The sequence below is a fragment of the Ornithorhynchus anatinus genome, chromosome 14 (assembly GCF_004115215.2).
Source record: "Ornithorhynchus anatinus isolate Pmale09 chromosome 14, mOrnAna1.pri.v4, whole genome shotgun sequence".
NCBI classification, from domain to species: domain Eukaryota; kingdom Metazoa; phylum Chordata; class Mammalia; order Monotremata; family Ornithorhynchidae; genus Ornithorhynchus; species Ornithorhynchus anatinus.
This window is the reverse complement of record NC_041741.1, coordinates 47,971,003-47,989,828: the sequence shown is the minus strand read 5'-3', so window position 1 is coordinate 47,989,828 and position 18,826 is coordinate 47,971,003. Positions and strand designations below refer to the sequence as shown.

General features: G+C 56.7%; 1 protein-coding gene across 2 annotated transcripts; it reads left to right on the top strand.

The window, feature by feature from the left end:
• Nucleotides 1-11: 11 nt before the first annotated feature.
• POLDIP3 (DNA polymerase delta interacting protein 3) lies at nucleotides 12-17,858 on the top strand. 2 transcript variants are annotated; one of them, XM_029079279.2, is made up of 9 exons: nucleotides 12-124; nucleotides 7,405-7,792; nucleotides 9,043-9,117; nucleotides 9,460-9,561; nucleotides 10,606-10,788; nucleotides 11,625-11,702; nucleotides 12,092-12,221; nucleotides 13,157-13,223; nucleotides 15,524-17,858. In XM_029079279.2, the coding sequence occupies exons 1-9, from the start codon at nucleotides 66-68 to the stop codon at nucleotides 15,696-15,698; spliced, it is 1,257 nt and encodes a 418-aa protein (XP_028935112.1). In that variant the 5' UTR covers nucleotides 12-65; the 3' UTR covers nucleotides 15,699-17,858. The 2 variants fall into 2 exon arrangements, with proteins under 2 accessions (XP_028935112.1, XP_028935111.1); XM_029079278.1 differs by having other exon boundaries at nucleotides 9,040-9,117.
• Nucleotides 17,859-18,826: the final 968 nt, after the last annotated feature.

The window sequence follows — 18,826 nt, the reverse complement described above, 5'->3', positions numbered from 1 at the left end:
TGAGGAGGGCGCGCGAGGAGGGGGGAGATGACGTGAGGGCCGTCGGCCGTCGTTCGCGGCGCAAGATGGCGGACCTGTCGCTGGACGAGCTGATCCGGAAGCGCGGAGTGACCGTGAAGGGGCGGTAAGGGGAGGCGTCCGGCGTCGCGTTCGGGGGCCGGGGAGGACCGGCCGGGTTCCCTCTCTCCCTGCCCCTCCGTCCCGCCGCCGCCGCCGCTTCGGCCGCCTCGTCCGGCCCCGTCCTGCGGCCGGGGCCTCGCTGTGCCCGCCTCCCGCCCCCAGCCCGGCTCCTCATTGGCCGAGCCCGCCGCGCCGCCGGCGCTCTCCGCCTGCTGATTGGCTGAGCGGCCCGTCGCTCTCCTCCCGGGGCCCCAGGGGGTTTGGTCGGGCTGATGGAGGCAGGAGCTCGGGCGGGAACAATAATAATAATAATAGTATTTGTGGGAACCATTATAATAATAATAATAAAGCCATGGCATTTGTGAAGCGCTTACTCTGTGCTAAGCGCTGGGGGGAGGGGATCCAAGGGGATGAGTTGGTCCCACGTGGGGCTCCCAGGCTTCATCCCCATTTTACGGATGAGGTCACTGAGGCCCAGAGAATAATAACAAGGTTGGTATTTGTGAAGCGCTTACTCTGTGCCGAGCACTGTTGTAAGCGCTGGGGGAGATCCGGGGTCATCAGGTGGTCCCACGGGAGGCTCCCAGTCTTCATCCCCATTTTACAGATGAGATCACTGAGGCCCAGAGAATAATAATGTTGGTATTTAAGCGCTTACTATGTGCCAAGCACTGTTCTAAGCGCTGGGGGAGATACAGAGTAATCAGGTGGCCCCCCGTGGGGCTCCCAGGCTTCATCCCCATTTTACAGATGAGGGAACTGAGGCCCAGAGAATAATAATAATATTTATGGTATTAAGCGCTTACTCTGTGCAGAGCACTTTTCTAAGCGCTGGGGGAGATACAAGACAATCAGGTTGTCCCCCGTGGGGCTCCCTGGCTTCATCCCCATTTTACAGATGAGGGAACTGAGGCCCAGGGAATAATAATAATATTTGTGGTATTAAGCGCTTACTAGCTGCAGAGCACTTTTCTAAGCGCTGGGGGAGATACAAGACAATCAGGTTGTCCCCCGTGGGGCTCCCTGGCTTCATCCCCATTTTACAGGTGAGGTCACTGAGGCACCGAGAAGTCAAGAACAGTCACAGGGGCTGTCCCATCTGGTTGATTTGTCTCTCCCCCGGTGTTTAGGACAAAGCAGTAAACGCCTAACGGTACCGTTATTATCGTAATTATTATTACTTGTTGTTATGTCCTCAATGGGTCATCCAAATGGTAAAAGTCACTTCTCTGTGCCTCAGTTGCCTCGTCTGTAAAATGGGGATTAACTGTGAGCCTCACGTGGGACAACCTGGATACCCTGTATCTACCCCAGCGCTTAGAACAGTGCTCTGCACATAGTAAGCACTTAACAAATGCCAACATTATTATTATTATTATAAGGAGTAGACCTTTAATTCCCCACTTAGTAGCCTGGCCCGGTCAAGCCCTTTATGGCCTCACTGTAATAACAGTAATAATCATATTTGTGAAGCACCTGCTATGTGCTAAACACCGTGAAGCGTTTATGCAGATAGAGTACAACAGGACCAGACACGGTCTCCACCCGACACGGGCCACCCAGTCTAAAGGGGAGAGAAAACGGGCATTGACTCCCCATTTTACAGTTGTCTCCCTCACTTCATTACATAGAAGCAGCGAGCTCAGTGGAAAGAGCCCGGGCTTGGGAGTCAGAGGTCATGGGTTCGGATTCCAGCTCTGCCACTTGTCAGCTGTGTGACTGTGGGCAAGTCGCTTCACTTTTCTGTACCTCAGTGACCTCATCTGTAAAATGGGGATGAAGACTGTGAGCCTCACATGGGACAACCTGATGACCCTGTATCTCCCCCAGCGCTTAGAACAGTGCTCTGCACATAGTAAGCGCTTAACAAATACCAACATTATTATTACGGTGCCTCAGTTTCCTCATCTATAAAATGAGGATGCAGTATCCGTTCCCCCTCCCACTTACTGTGAACACTGTGGCATAGGGACTAAGTCCTAGCTGTTCACTGTGGGCAGGGAATATGTCTCTCGTTTTATCCAACTCTCCTAAGTGTTTAATACAGTGCTCTGCACCCGGTAAGCGCTGAATAAATACAACTGACTGACTAAAAGGTGTGGAGTGAGTGACATTTTTCCAAGTATTTTGCAGAGGCTCAGTCTTCGGATCCATTTTTCAGCCTGTTTTCATTTTGGCAAACCGTAGTTCATTCATTCCCTCAGTCCTGTTGAGCACTTACTGTGTGCAGAGCACTGTACTAAGCGCTTGGGAGGGTTCAATATGGCAACAAACCGACATATTCCCTGCCTCCAACGTACTTACAGTCTGGAGAGTTCAGTCGAGCCCCTCCAGCCCGTCCTGGCCCGAAAGTTCTGGAAGGCCTTTTTTTTTTTCCATTTCCCTCCCTCCATTGCAGAAAGGGAAGTTCTCGAGACTGGAGGGGGCAAGGGACTAATAAAAATAAGAATAACTGTGGTATGTGTTAAGCTCTTACTATGTTCCAGGCACTGTACGAAGCGCTGGGGTGGATACAAGCAAATTGGCTTAGACACAGTCCCTGTCCCACGTGGGGCTCCCAATCTCAGTCCCCATTTTCCAGATGAGGGAACTGAGGCCCAGAGAAGTGAAGCAACTTGCCCAAGGTCACACAGCACAGCCAGCTGAGAAGCAGCGTGGCTCAGTGGAAAGAGCACGGGCTTTGGAGTCAGGGCTCATGAGTTCGAATCCCAGCTCTGCCACTTGGCTGTGTGACTGTGGGCAAATCACTTAACTTCTCTGGGCCTCAGTTCCCTCATCTGTAAAATGGGGATTAAGACTGTGAGCCCCACGTGGGACAACCTGATTCCCCTATGTCTACCCCAGCGCTTAGGACAGTGCTCGGCACATAGTAAGCACTTAACAAATACCAATATTATTATTATTACAGCAGAGAAGGATTAGAACCCATGACCTTCTGACTCCCAGGCCCGGGCTGTAGGCACTACACCTTGCCCCGAGTGGGACAGGATGGTGTGAGCTGGAAACCGCAATCAGGATGGTCCAGCAGAGAAAGTGGGGCAGGAAGGCTGAATCGTGGAGGTGTGTCCGTGGTTTGGAGTTAGGAACGAGTTGCTTCCCATGGAGGCAAACGGAAGAGCGTTGGAGCCCAGAGAGATGGGATGGGGACGGGGACAGAGTCTGGGATGAGGGCGAGAGGGCCGAAAGCATTTATTTTATTTTTATGGTACTTGATTCAGTCGTATTTGTTGAGCGCTTATTATGTGCAGAGCACTCTACTAAGCGCGTGGAATGTACAATTCGGCAACAGCGAGAGACAATCCCTGCCCTACAACAGGCTCACATCTGAAAGAGAACTTAATTATTTGTTAAGCACTGACTGCGTGCCAGGCACTGTTCTAAGCACTGGGGTAGATACAAGGTAATCAAGTGGACACAGTCCCTGTCCCACATGAGGCTCATGCTCTTAATCCCCATTTTACAGATGGGGGAACTGAGGCCCAGAGAAGTGAAGTGACTTGCCCAAGGCCGCAGAGCAGACAAGCGGTGGAGCCGGGATTAGAACCCAGGTCCTCTGAGTCCCAGGCCTGGGCTCTGTCCACTAGGCCGCTGCTCCTCTGTGAGTTTCTGTTTGGGGCTTTTATTACCAAAGGACCTTACATTAGTTATTTTTATTTACTCCTCACAACCCCCGTGCAAGATAGGGTTCAGGCATTTTTATCCCCATTTTACAGCTGGGGAAACTGAGGCACGGGGAGTTTAAGTGGCTTGCCCAAGGCCACAGAGCAGACCGTTGGCAGAGCCGGAACTAGAACCCTCGACCTCCAGTGTAATTTATTTCTATTAACGTCTGCCTCCCGCTCTAGACTGTAAGCTCGTGGGCAGGGACTGTGTCAGTTTATTGTTCTGTCGTACTCTCCCAAGCGCTTAGTACAGTGCTTTGCACACGGTAAGCGTTCGATAAATACGACTGAATGAACGAACTTCCAGGGCCGCAGCTCTCCTGCTGTGCCCAAGAATTGCCGGGAGCCCCGTGGGTTTAGAAATCCTCAGGTGTCCCGTTTCTTTGGAGTCGATCTAATTCAGTCATATTCTCCTCTCCTGAGCATTTAGTACAGTGCTCTGCACATAGTAAGCACTCAAAGACTATTATATGATGGTGGGATTTAGGGAGCGCCCACTGAGTACAAAGCACTGGGCTGAGGGCTTGGGAAGTTTGAAACCAAGACTTTTTTTTCCCATTTCCCTCCCTCCATTGCAGAAAGGGAAGTTCTCGAGACCGGAGGGGGCAAGGGAATAGTAAAAATAAGAATAATTGTGGTATTTGTTAAGCTCTTACTATGTTCCAGGCACTGTACTAAGCGCTGGGGTGACATCCTTGCCCACAGTGGGCTTACACTCTGTTGGGGAGGATTCATAATAAATGATAGAAGGGAGGCTGGTCTGTCCAGGGTAAGAGCGTTATGCTGAAAGTCTGGGCTCCGCCAATTTAACAGCCTTGTGCCTCGGTTTCCCTTTTTTTTTGACTCTGGGCTGTAAGCTCCTTGTGGGCAGGGAGTGTGCCGACCAACGCTATTGTATCGTACTCTCCCAAGTGCATAAAACAGCGATTGGCACATAGAGAGCACTCAGTAAATACCATTGAATGATTGATTGCTCCCAGCACTCATTCACCAGCATGCGATCCACCCCGTCAGAAACCTCTCGTCCCATCAGCCCGTGGTATTTGTTAGGCGCTTCCTATGTGCCGAGCACTGTTCTAAGCGCTGGGGTAGATACAAGGTCATTAGGTTGTCCCACATGGGACTCACAGTCTTAATCCCCATTTTACAGATGAGGTGACTGAGGCCCAGAGAAGTGGTGACTTCGCCAAGGTCACACAGCTGACAAGTGGCGGAGCCGGGATTAGAACCCACGACCTCTGACTCCCAAGCCCGGGCTCTTGCCACTAGGCCACGCAGTATTGTTTGTTCAGAATAGGAAATAAAAAGGAGAGAGTTGGATGAGATGAGAAACATGTGAGTTAAGCGGATCATCCTGTATTGTGGCATGCTTTTATTTTCTTTTCAGATGAAGTTCTGAGTTTAGTTCCTTTTCCATATCGGAATCCAATGTAGGAAGCAGTGCGGCCCAGTGGAAGGAGCTGAGGACCGGGAATCGGGAGACCCGTGTGACCTCGGACAAGTCACTTCATTACATAGACGCAGCGAGCTCAGTGGAAAGAGCCCGGGCTTGGGAGTCAGAGGTCATGGGTTCGAATTCCAGCTCTGCCACTTGTCAGCTGTGTGACTGTGGGCAAGTCGTTTCACTTTTCTGTGCCTCAGTGACCTCATCTATAAAATGGGGATGAAGACTGTGAGCCTCACCTGGGACCACCTGATGACCCTGTATCTCCCCCAGCGCTTAGAACAGTGATCTGCACATAGTAAGCGCTTAACAAATACCAACATTATTATTATTATTATTATTACGGTGCCTCAGTTTCCTCATCTGTAAAATGAGAATGCAGTATCCGTTCCCCCTCCCACTTACTGTGAACACTGTGGCATAGGGACTAAGTCCTAGCTGATTTTCTTGTGTTTACCCAAGTGCTTAGTACAGTCCTTGGCATCCAATAAGTGCAAAGCAAATACAAATATTAATCTTTTACTTTTATCATTATTATTCAATCAGTCAGTGGTATTTATTGAGCAGTTACTAAGCGCTTGGGAGAGTACAGTACGACAGAATTGACAGACATGTTCCCTACCCACAACGAGCTTAAAGTCTAGAGACGCTGCATCATCATCATTATTATTATTATTGATGTCGCGATGGTGTGAAGTGCTCAGTCTGTGTCTTAGCTGGGGGAAAAACTTCCCCAAAGGGTCACCGAAAGAGGAAACGACCGAATCGAACGGGAGCTGGCCCCAGCGGGCCCCACCGCAAAGGAAAGCAGAGGCCCAACACCCCGCTGAGCGGCACCTTGGCCTCACCTCGTGCCGTTCTCGCCGTCGTCCCCCAACCCGGGTGGTTTCCAGGCCAGCGCGGGACTTTGACTCTCCGGAAATCCAGTTTAACACCGGGACTTTGCCCGAGTTGATCCCCAAAAGCCTTGGCCCTTTCTGAACCTTGCGGGGGGGGCGGTTAAGACACTGTCCTGGGTCCGTCTCCCCCAGTAGAATGGAAGCTCTTTGTGGGCAGGAAATGGATCGTTTTGCTTTGTATTTCCCAAGGGTATAGTACAGTGCACTGCCCCCCCCAACAATTACTACTATTAATACATTAATTAACTGATTAACTTGTATCTACCTCAGTGCTTAGAACAGTGCTTGGCACAAAGTAAGCGCCTAACAAGTGCCACAATTATTATGATTATTACTACTGCAGAGAAAGCCTTAATGCCCTCACTCGAGCCACACTACCTGGTCTTGAGCAAACCTGAATCCTCAGGCTGGGCCGGATCTCCCAATCAGTCAGTCAATCAATCAGTCAGTCGATCTATAATACTTACTGAGCAGCTGTCGTGGGCAGAGCACCGTCCACAGCGCTCGAGAGGGTACCTACCTTCGAGTTGGTAGGCGTGAATCCTCCCCTCAAGGAGCTTAAAAGTCTAAGGGGGGAGACAGACACTGAAGTACCTCAAAGGAAACGACGGATCATAAAGCGATGAACATAAGTGCTACCGTAGGGGAGGAGGAGGACTGTGAGGGACAAAATGGCTGCAGAATAAAATAATAATTGTATTCCGTAGGCGCTTACTATACTACTAAGCACTGGATTGGAGATAAGCAGATTTTGGGTTGGTCACAGTCCCTCCCCCACATGGGGCTCCCAGTCTTCGTCCCCCTTTTACGGTTGAAATAACCGAGGCACAGAAAAGTGAAATGACTTCCCGAAGGTCACACGGGAGACGAGTGGTGGAGCTGGGATTAGAACCCAGGCCCGGGCTCTATCTTCTAGGCTGCGCTGTAGAAGGAGGGGAGATGAGTGGTTAGTGGGTGGTGATTTCTGAAAGGTCTGGAGGGAGGGGAGAGCAGCGGTCCGGCAGGTGGGAAGGGGGAAAGGGAAGGGGCAACCAGCAGGTCCGTCGTGGAGGGAGGGGGCCCCTGGGCCCGGGCAACCGCCTTGAGGGTGGGAAGCCAGGGAAGAGGCCCCACGGCTGCCGTCCAGCTCAGCGTCCCAACGGGCCGCCGAACGCTCCGCTCTTGGGGTGCGGCCGAAAGCTCCCGGGTAAAAGGGTCACCGCGGGGGGCCTACCATCCCTCTGCGGCCGCCCAGTCCCCTCCCCCGGGACCACCTAACGGGGTCGACCTCTCTCGGCAGGCTCAACGCCCGGCCCGGGATCGGCGGCATTAAATCTCGCATCGGGACGCAACAGCAGACCCCCGTGAGCCGGCTGGCTCCGGCCGCCGGCTTCCAGCAGACCTTCGACGCCCGGCAGAAGATCGGCCTGACGGACGCCCGGCACAGACTGGGCGTCAAGGACGCCCGAGAGAAGCTGGGGCAGAAAGATGCCCGCTTCAGGATCCAAGGGAAGGTGCAAGACGCCCGGGAGACGCTCAACTCCCGGAAGCAGCAGAGCACGGCCTCGGAGAAAGGGAGCAAAGTGGTGGATGCCCGGGAGAAGATTGGCCTGAAGAGGGGCTCCCCTGCTGCCCTCGTGGGCCCCGGGGCCGCGCCCCCCACCCTCAAGATCACCAAGACCATCCAGGTACACCGGAGGGGTCCCCGGTGGGCTGGGCACCCGGAGGGAAGCCTGGGAACCCACCAACCCCCCAAACCAATCAGTCAGTGGTATTTATCCAGTGCTTATTATGTGCAGAGCACTGTTCCGCACGCTTGGAAGAGAACAACGCAAGAGAAATTAGCAGACACGTTCCCTGCCCATAATGAGCGTACGGTCTAGAGGGGTAGGCAGAGCCGTTTCAGAGGGGCAGACCCATCCCCCGCTGAATCGGGGCCTTTTAAAAATGAGAAAACGTGCCCCGGGGGCCGTGCGGCCTCTCCATCCCTCCGGGGGTCTGGGCAGAGGCCCCAGGGAATCGTGGCTGGCACCGTGCCCGAGAGGAGGGCCTTAAGCTTGGCTTCTGTGTACTTGGAACAGAGGGGCTATCAAGCCTTCGCCAGTGGACGAGAAGGGCAGATATCCTTGAGAGGTGGAGCTAGAGGAAAGTGGGAAATGGAACTGGGAAAGCCTTCCCGGAAGCCTCTGGGATCACTGTTGGGGGAGGCCTTGAAAAAAGGTAGACTGCCCCCGCCTCTCCCCACTTCGCCGCCGTACCGCTGCCTGGAGACGATTGCCCCCGGCCTCCCGTAGAGCCGGGGAGCTGAAGGCCGGTTGGGAGATGATGTGCCCCCCCAACTCCCTCCTTTATCCATGGGTCTGCTTAGACCGTCTTACCTTCCGGCTGCAGTGGGCCTGGGCCTCGCGGCCCTGCTTGAACCCCTCTTCCCGGCCCCCCGAGGCCAGGAGGTCGTAGCCCGGTGGAGGATCTGAAAGGGATTAGCTGGGTGAAGCTTGATGGTTAGGTGATGGGAAGTGTGTGTGTGTTTTGGGGTGCGGGAGGTGTGATTTGGATTTGGCCTTGGCTTTCCCTGTGGCATTGGTGATCCCAGAATGGCAGTGGTGATCCCAGAGTCTCAGCCCACTTCGGGGGTAGTCTTCCTTTACCGGGGTGGGCGCTGGGGCAAGGAGCCACTGGGCCTAAATGCTGTCGGGGAAGCCAAGCCGGCCCCCAGGGAAGAGAGGCTTTCTGCCAGGGATTGATTTGGGAGCGTGTCGTCTGGAAGAGATCGGTCAGTCCGCGTGGGAGGGTCCCGGGAGAGGGCCGGAGTGGCCCGGGGCTCCGGGACTGGACTCTCCCTGCCGTTTCGGGTGACAAGGGGCGGGACCGTGGCGGGATGTGGCCTGGGGGCGGGATGGGGCTCTGACGGGTTTTCTCCTCCCGGGTTCCGCAGCAGAAGGCCATCGCCCCGCTTCTCTCTCACCCTGCCGGAATGAGGATCAATGTAGTCAACAACCACCAACACAAACAGGTGTGCCCGTCTCCCCGGGAATGGGGCTGGGGGCCCGGAACGTGGGAGGGGCTCGCTCACTTGGAATTCTCCCCGAGAAGGAAACCCCCGCCAGAAGTTTGGGCATGGGCCGGGAGGGCCATCCCTTGGTCTCCCTTCCCTGGTGAGTCCGTGAGCCGACGACGCTCGGCTCGCGGGCGGGGGCGGCCACCTCTACCCTCCCCGTGGCTACCGGGGTCAGCTCCCTTCCCCGGGTTCGCTTCGGGGACCCCCCGCCTCACCAATCACATCCCGGGGCACGGGCCGGTCGGTACCGGGGGAGCTTGGCGCTCTCCCCGTAGACCGACACGGCCCTGTTTGCAGAACCTGTACGATATGGACGAAGATGACGGGGGCGTGATTCCCACTCCCAGCAAGCAGATGAAAATCACAACGACCAACAGTTTCCCCCTGCCGCCCCGCATGGTAAGGGCGGGTCGCTCGACGCTGGGGAGGGGAGGGGGGCCGGGGAGAAGCCTTGAACTCTGGAATCTTGGCTTTTTTTTGGTTTGGTTTTTTTTCGATGGTTCCTTCTGGGTGTTTGTTTTCCTTGTGGGTAGACTTCCAGGCCTTTCCAGACCCCAACTGATTTCCAGAGAGAAAGCCCATATCCCTGCCCCTTGGCTCCAGGCTTTGTCGTCTCCTCAGTCAATCGATCAATCGAGTTTGTTGAGCACTTGCGCTTACTATGTACAGAGGACTGCACTAAGCACTTGGGATAGTGCAACACAACAATTAGCTGACACCATCCCTGGCCGTAACGAGCTTATGATCTAGAAAGGGAGATAGGTATTAATATGACTAAGTAATTTATAATATATAATTTTAAAATATGTGCAATAAGTACCATGGGGCTGGGGGTGGGGTGAATATCAAATGTCAAAAGGTCACAAAATGTCAAAAGTTTACTTTAATGCATAGGGTGGCACCTCTTTACCTAGAGAGAGGCAGCGTGGCGAAGTGGATCGAGCCCGGGCCTAGGAGTCGGAAGGTCATGGGTTCTGATCCTGGCTCCGTCACCTGTCTGCTGGGTGACCTCGAGCAAGTCACCTCATTTCTCTGTGTCTCAGTTACCTCATCTGTAAAATGGGGATTGAGACTGTGAGCCCACATGAGACAGGGATTTGGTCCAGCTCCATTTGCTTTTGTATCTACCCCTGAGCTTCGGGCTCTGTACTGAGTGCCTGGGAGAATACAACAGTTGCAAGATCCGAGATCCCCGCCCTCAAGGAGCTCACAGTCGATGGAAAGGGGGAACAGGCAGCCGGGAATCGTTAACAGGGCGGCCTTAGGAGGAAGAGCAGGGATAAAGTGGGAGCAGGCGGCTCAAAGCCCTTGGGGCGAAGCAGTGAGTCGCCCATTGGCGGTTCGGATCGGAGGGTCAGTAGGCCCGAGGGTGCACGTCTGGGCCGTGGGTGCCGAGGCTGCCGGGCCCCCGGGTTTCAGATCGGCCCCGTTGTTTTTGTCCAGGCCGGGCTGAGCAGCTCCAAATTCTCCCTCTCCAAGACCGTCCCCCTCACCAAAGTGGTGCAGAACGACAGCTACACAGCCCCTCCGACCCTGCCCTCCCCGAGCCAAACCAAGACCCTGACCAACGTGTCACGGACTCTGGTGACTAAGGAGGAGCCCCCGAAGGAGCCCCCTGCCGCGGAGGTGAGTCTGGGCCGGAGAGACGACCCCGAGTGAGGCTCGTCCCCCTCGGGGCAGTTGGGCCTGGAGTTTTTCAACCCGGAAGACTCTGGTCTTCCTGGAGTCCTGAGGGAGAAAATTGGTGACGGAGATGTCCGGGAGGAAGTGGAGATGGGAGTGGTGTCCCTGTTCACACCCTCCCACTCCCGTGAGCGTTTGAGATTGCGGCAGATTGTCTGGCACCCATATTTCCTGGCTGGGGAGAGGGCACGGGGAGAAAACTGGGATCAGCGGGCCCCTCGTCTGAGGCAGAGCAATCAATTAGTGGTAGTTTTTGAACTCTTACTCTGTGCAGAGCACTGTAGTAAGCACTTGGGTGAGCACAGTATGTGAGGGTCGGTAGAGGTGATCCCTGCTCAGGAGGAGCTGACAGTCCACAGGGGGAGACTGGGGCCTCTCGGGTGGGAACGACGGTAAGAACCAAACCCACCTTCCATTCAGGAATGGATGGAATGGACCTTCCATTCAGGAATGTCCCCCCTCCTGACCTGCAGAAGCCAAGATGGGAGCCCCCCGTTCTCTCACCCGGGCTTACCAGTGGGCAGTGGGGCACGAATCCTCCTTCCCCTCTCCCTCCCCGCCACAAGATGGTGGCTTGCAGCCTCTGCACCCTACAGGGCAGCCTGGGCTTCCCGAAATTCCTCATCAGGCAAGGCATTGACCTTCCTCTGGAGAATGAGGCAGGAAATAGGGTGGGGGCACTGGCAGGGCCCCGGGGAACAACCTCCTCTCTCGCGGCTCTTGCCCTGCGGCCTGCTCCGTCCCTTCCCCCGGATGACTCCTCCCGTTGGTGTTGGCAGCTGACTTTCAGCCCCCTGGAAGGCACCAAGATGACTGTGAATAACCTGCACCCTCGGGTCACGGAAGAGGACATTGTCGTGAGTACCCGCCCCTGCCAGGCCCCGTGGAAGGGGAGATTGGAATCCCCATCTTGAACGCCCCAGCGGCCCCGGGAGCTGCTTTTGATTCTGCCGGCGATTCAAGCCTCTCCCACCAGACATGTTGTTTGGGGACCCCACCTCTCCACCGTTAGGGGGATTGGAGGCGGGGAGCGGGTCTGGGACCGGCCCATTTATCAATTAATCAGTCGCATTGATTGAGTGCTTACTGGGTGCAGAGCACCGTACCCAGTATACCCATTGCACCTAGCACGGGGCACCGCGCTTGGCCCACAGAAAGTGCTCAGCTAGCATTCCCGACCCCGGGTGGTGGGATGGGTCTCAGGGATTCCCCGCCCCTGAGCCAGAGCCCTCCTCCTCTTTCTCAGGAGCTGTTCTGTGTGTGCGGAGCGCTAAAACGAGCCCGCCTGGTGCACCCTGGCGTGGCGGAGGTGGTGTTCGTGAAGAAGGAAGACGCCATCACCGCCTATAAGAAGTATAACAACCGGTGTTTGGATGGTAAGTTAGAGCGGAGGAGTCGCCGTCTCGAAGCGAAGGTTCGGCTTCCGTTTCCGGCGGCCAGACGCCAAGCCACGCCGGCTCGTGGTGGGTTTTTCCCCAGCTCCCCGGTCTTCCCTCTTCTCCCCCCCCACCTTGGTGGAGGACAGGGCTCCTGGGGTGTCCAAACTCACGCTACCACTTCCCGTCTGCGGCTCGGGATGCTCTGATCGTCCCCGATCCGGCAGGACTCTTTCCCAGGGCTTCCGGGACAAGAGGCCCCTCGGGGAGACTGATCAGTGCATCAGTGGTATTTATTGAGTGCTTGCCTATGCACAGAGAACCAAACTAAATGTTTGGGAGAGTATAATGAAGTGAGTAGCCACGATCCTGGCCCAGAAGGAGTTTCCAGTCTTAGCAGGGGAGGTGACAAGAAAAGAAGGTCCAGCTAGGGGAAGTAGCCACAGATTGTTTCCATCTGTGCATATGTACTCTCCCCTGTGTGGCAGGGAGCTGTGGGAGGAGGGAGAGGTTGGGCTGGTCCCATTACCAACGGGCCCCTAGACTGTAAATTCTTTGAGGGCAGGGAATATGCATGTTATTCCTGGAGTCCACTTTCTAAGGGTGGATAGCGCTCGGCACCCAGCAGGCAGTCTGTTCTCAGAGCCCCCGGCCCTGCGGCCTCGGCGTGGCCGCCCTCCCTGGCCTCCGACGACACCCTGAGGCTTCCCCGAGGTCAGGAAGTCTCTGCCGTAAATGCGAGTAGGGCCTGGTGCTCGACCGCCTGCGGGGACCCCACGGCCTGGCTGTCTGGGGGTGTCGGGCGCGTTGCTGTTGTGGTGTGGCCGCCCCCTGGGCGCCCCGGGTCAGAAGGAGTCGCCCAGGGCAAGTGACCTCAGTTGATTCCCGGACCCGGGTCTGAAATTCTCCTCCTCCTCCTCCCTCCTCTCTTCCAGGTCAGCCCATGAAATGCAACCTCCACATCAACGGGAACGTCATCACGTCAGACCAGCCCATCCTCCTGTAAGTATCGGAAGCCAGCAGAGCCAAGGGGCTGGGAGTGGGGCGTTGCAAGGCTGTGCAGGGGGCTGGGCAGGGGTTCTGCTCAGGCCCTCGGGTCTGGGGGGTCAGGTCTCTCCTCATCCTGAGAGTCTGCGCTCCCTTGGTTTAGTCGGAATCCACCCCGGCAGGCCGGGGTGAAGATGGAAAGGCAGGCTAGAGAGGGAAGAAGTGAAGGCCTCGCCACAACTCCTAGAGCGCGGTGGGCAGGCTTTCTCACAGAACCCCGACTTAGCAAGGACCCGCCCCCGGTCTCCGTTGCCACGTACTTGTGCCCGTAGCCATTCCTCCGGCCCCGGATGGTGCCGGATCCGGGCGGGCTCGCAAGATGGCTCCCCAGTCCTCTCGTCACGATCTCCCCGGGACGCAGGATGCCGGCAGCTGGCCCTCTGGGGCTTGGCTGGAGACGCCGGCCCCAGGGTCGGAGGCCGCGAGCCTTCGGGAACGGGACCGCCCTCCTCGGCAGCTCGGGAAGACCAGGCCTGGTCGCTTGGTCTTGGCTCAGGGCCGGGGGCGGGGAAGCAGGCCGAGTGGCGTTTCCCAGGGATCGGTTTGGTGACCGGTTCCGTTGGGTGCCTTTCTTGAATGGGGGAATGAATCGAGACTACCCCAGTCCCTTGGGCAGGCCGTCGTTCCCACGTGCCACCCTCTGAAAGGGGAACGCAGGGGTGGGCGGTGGTCCCAACTTCACAGCGACCAGGGAAAGCGGGGAGGCCTCAGTAGAAAGAGCCCGGGCTGGGGAGTCAGAAGTCATGGGTTTGAATCCCGGCTCTGCCACGTGTCAGCTGTGTGACTGTGGGCAAGTCACGTCACTTCTCTGTGCCTCAGTTACCTCATCTGGAAAATGGGGATTGAGACTGTGAGCCCACCCACTTGGGACAACCGGATTACCCTGTAATCAGCGCTTAGCACAGTGCTTGGTACATAATAAGTGCATAACAAATGCCAACGTGAGAAGCAGCGTGGCTCAGTGGAAAGAGCATGGGCTTAGGAGTCAGAAGTCATGGGTTCTAATCCTGGCTCCGCGGCCTGTCAGCTGTGTGACTTGGGGCAAGTCACTTCACTTCTCGGTGCCTCAGTTACCTCATCTGTAAAATAGGGATTACGACTGTGATACAACCTGATTACCCTGTTTCCCAGCGCTTAGAATAGTGCTCGGCACATAGTAAGGGCTTAATGAATGCCAACGTTATTATCCCTATACGAACAGGGTGAATTTCCCATCCCCCAGCAAAGGCCACGGAGAGGCCGGCCCAGGCCCACAAAAGAGGAGCGGACACGCAGGGCGGATGGGGTGGTTAGGCCGGCATAGCCCGGTCAGTTAGCCCGGGGACAAGGCCAGGGGCTGAAGATGATGCTCACCCAGGAAACTGGGGGGTTTGTGGCAGGGGCGGGGGCTGCCTCTCACTTTTTCCCCTCCGCTGCCCGGGAGAGGAAATCAAACGAGCAGCTTCAGGAAGAGCGCTGGGCTACTAAACTGGGCTCTAAGTGCTTTTTATATTTGTTTTCTAAATGATATTTAAGTGCTTACCACGTGCCAGGCACCGTACCAAGCACTGGCGTCGTTAATCAGGTTGGACATAGTCCCTGACCTACATGGGACTCACAGTCTTTGTCCCCATTTTACAGATGAGTAACTGATGTACAGAGAAGTGAAGTGACTTACCCAAGGTCACGCAGCAGACAAGAGGGGACCGGCACGGGACCTCAACTCCCAGCTCTTCCGGGGCCACTGTGGGCCCGGATCAAGCAGCTGTGGCGGCCGGAGGGGAGGGACCCAGGGATCCACCGTTCCCTTCGATCAGTCAGTCAGCGGTGTCTATCGAGCACGTATTGTGCGGAGCACTGTACTAAACGCTTGGGATAGTACAATATAACAGAGTTGGTAGATACGTTCCCAACCCACGGTGAGCTCAAAGTCTAGAGTCTTCAGTCTCTTTCCCCGTTTCCGTCCTCCAGAACGGCAGCCAATTCTGTTCTTGAAAAGCCGGCCGATTCTGTGAGAAATTGAATGTTTTTCCTGACAGTCACCCTCCCCGCCGTCGCCCCAATTTGGTAAAGCGTAAATTCCAAGTGAGCGTGCCTGAGTTATGAAGACAACCGGCGCCCTGCCCCCTGTCCTGCCCCCCAAATCTGGGGCTGGGATCGGGTCGGAGTGGGCTTTCCTCTGATCCGCGGAGTTTGCCCCACTGCCCCTCTGAGTGGAACAGCAGATCTCCTCGCCGTACCGGGAAGCTCATGCGTGCTTTTCTCCCCCTCTCCAGGCGACTGAGCGACAGCCCCTCGCTGAAGGGTGGAGAGGCGCCCCGCCGGGCCAGCTCGGCCCTCTCGCCCCACCCCGCGGCCGAGGTGGACCCGGACACCATCCTCAAGGCGCTGTTCAAGTCGTCGGCGGCCTCCGCCTCCGTGCAGCCCACAGAATTCAAAATCAAACTTTGAGCGGGGGCCCCGGAAGGCGGGGGTGGAGGAAGGCTCCACTTGTCAACGAGAAGCCCGCGGCCAACCCTGCGTGAAGACTGGAAGCCCCCCACCCCCCGAGGCCACATCAGGGGCGGCGGGGGGTTGGCGGGCGGGGGAGCACTGACGTTTCTGATCGGACCCCGGCGGCGGTTGGGCACCGTCGTTTTCTACAACTGCAGCCTTCCTGTACAGTAGTGTTTCTTTTAGCGTGTGCGTCCCCCGCCCCCACCCCGGCATCGAGGTTTTTAATTTCATGGTTTTTCTGGAAGGGTGGACGACTCCGACCTCTCCCCGCCTCCGCTCCCGAGGTGTGGGTGAGCCCGATCTCTAATGGCCAGGTGCGGGACGTGCACTACAGAGTTGGGGTTTAAAAAGAGGTTTTCCTCTGGTTGGGCAGTTCCCCAGAGTTCCCTCCACCCCCCTCGGGTTGGCCACCGAGGAAGGGAAAGCGGACCCGGGCGTCTTCAGGGCCGATGGGAATCTGACCGTTGGGAGAGCTGCTCGGTCCGGCTGCCGGGCGGAAACCGGTCAAGAAGGAAAGCGATCCCGTGGCGTTACCGCGAGGCAAAGGAATCTCCAACTTACGGCGAGATGGCGAGCTCCTTCTAGAGGCCGACAGCATCGCGGAGACGGAGAGGCAGAGGACAACGATCGGGCCGGCCCCCGTGAGAGGCCAGATGGGATCAGGGACCGTCCAGCCACGACGGGGCTCCGGACCAGGCCAGAGCCCCGGGGACAGTGACTTCTTTGTCCTCTCTGTGAGGAGGCCAAACCCCCCCGCTCTCCCTGTCTGTCAGGCCGCAGTGGGCGATCCGCCCCATCCGTCGCCATCCACGTTCGAGCCAAGGGACCCTGGAGGGGTTTGGGGGCCGTGGAGCGTGTGCGAAGGCGGAGGTGAGTGCAGAAAACCTCCCTGGGTGGTTGAAGTTAATCACGAGATCATTTGCCTCCCGCTCGGGTTCCGTCCGGCCTCGCTGTAGAATCGCTGCTTCGGCGAGCCGGGGACCCTCGTCCTCGGGGTTGGGGGGGGGGCGTTGGCCCGGAAACATTCCGGAGCAACCGTACGAATATTAGTGTGGCCACGTCCCTGACCTCCGCCTACAGAGTGGAGATTCCTAGGATGCAACTGGAAAAGGCACCGGGCACCGAAAGTCCCCCAGGAGCCAGTCACGGGGGAGGGCGAGGCCGCCTTCACACAGCACCTGAGGGGTCAGAACGCCTGGAGACGGCGCGGAAACGGCTGGGCGGGGTGCAGAGGAGGAGCCTGCCCCTCCCCTTCGTACTGTTTGGACGCCCCCACGCCAAGTGCTTGCACGTCCAGTTTTGGAAGAGAACGCAGCCCCTCCCGTAGCGGGAGAGGCCCGAAGAACACTACGGAGCCATGTGGAGAGGAGGCGGTGTCATGCTGCTCACCAAGGATCCTTAGGACCTCCCGCCCGTCCCCGTCCCCCCGACGGTAAGGGTGACTCCCCGAGGTGAGGGGAACCCTCATCCTGCGTGAGAAGATGGTAAACCGGGCTGGCCCGGGAGGTCAGCCGGTCGTGTCCCCCGGGGCAGGAGGCCCCGGGTGGTCCTGAGAAGGAGCCACCAGGACCCCGTAAAGGAGAGCGGGGAATCGGCTGCGGAGTCCGGGCGGGAGAGAGGAAGGATCTAACGCTCGAACCCTTGCTTCGATCCCCCCCGGCTCCGAGGCGGCCAACCAGCGAAACTAAAATCCGTCCAGTGACGCCCGGAATCCAGAATCCGCTTCCCCAGTGGATGCCGGCCGTCTCCTCCCTTTCCTCTCGGGGCGGTCCGACCCCGCGCTCCCCAGCAGTGGTCACGAAGCATTCCTCTCACACGCTCCACCTCCCGCACCCCCGGGAGGCCGACCAGAAACCTCCCCCCGGGACTCGCTTTTCTCGGCCATTTGCTTTTGATCCCGAAGTAGAACCCCGCTGTTCCCGAAGGAGGAGGTCATTGAGCAACTGCCAGGCAGGTGTCAAGGCCGGGGGAAAGTGAACTTGTTTCCTCTTATTACCCAGCGATTGGGTTTGGTTAAAAAAAAAAAAATAAAAGGGGGGGATGCCCCAGAGAGGTGGAGAAGACTATGTATTGTTCATCTGTTTCTGAATAAACGTTTGTAATACCTAGGCTGGATTCAGAGTTGCCTCTTGAGAAATACTTTACAGAGCGGGCCTACAGAAACTGCCCGCCGTAGTTCATTCGAACGTCATTTAAAACCAGGATTTTGATGGCGCTTGGCCTCAGGAACGATGTCCGGAAAGAGGCGAAGGGGGAAGCCGTGCCTCCCGGCGCGGGGCAGGACACTTGGCGGTTTGAGAGGCCCCCAGGGGCGTGGGTGGCTTGGCTGCTGAGGCCAGGGGGCCTCTCAGTCACCCTAAGCCGTGGAGTCTGGTGATGGGACCCCTCGCGGGGGATGCTAACAATCCGTGGTATTTATGGAGCGCTTACTATGTGCATAGCACTGGTTTAAGCACTTGGTAGAGGACAGTACAACAGAAGGTGGGCCGGGGAAGCCCGTGATGCAGCTGGGGTGGGTTCCTCGGAAATGGAGCTGTATCGTGGGATGTGCTTTGCCGCGGACTTATAGGGTATTTTCCAGGTTCTGTTCCAGAACCACACCCAACATTGTCAATCGTGTTTGAGCGCTTACTGTGTGCAGAGCGCTTTACTAAGCGCTTAGTTGGTGATGAAAAGAGGGCTTAGGGAAGGCCTCATGGAGGAGGTGTGCCTTCAATAAGGCTTTGAAAGTGGAGAGAGTCATTGTATGTCGGATATAAGAGGGGAGGGTGTTATAGGACAGCAGCGTGGTTCAGTGGAAAGAGCCCGGGCTGGGGAGTGAGAGGTCATGGGTTCGAATGCCGGCTCTGCCACTTGTCAGCTGTGTGACTGTGGGCAAGTCACTTCACTTCTCTGGGCCTCAGTTACCTCATCTGTAAAACGGGGGTTAAGTGTGAGCCTCACGAGGGACAACCTGATTACCCTGTATCTACCCCAGCGCTTAGAACAGTGCTCTGCACATAGTAAGCTCTTAAATACCAGTATTATTATTATAGGATGTGGATGAGAGGTCGGGTACAGGCACAACTTGGGGGCAGGGGGAC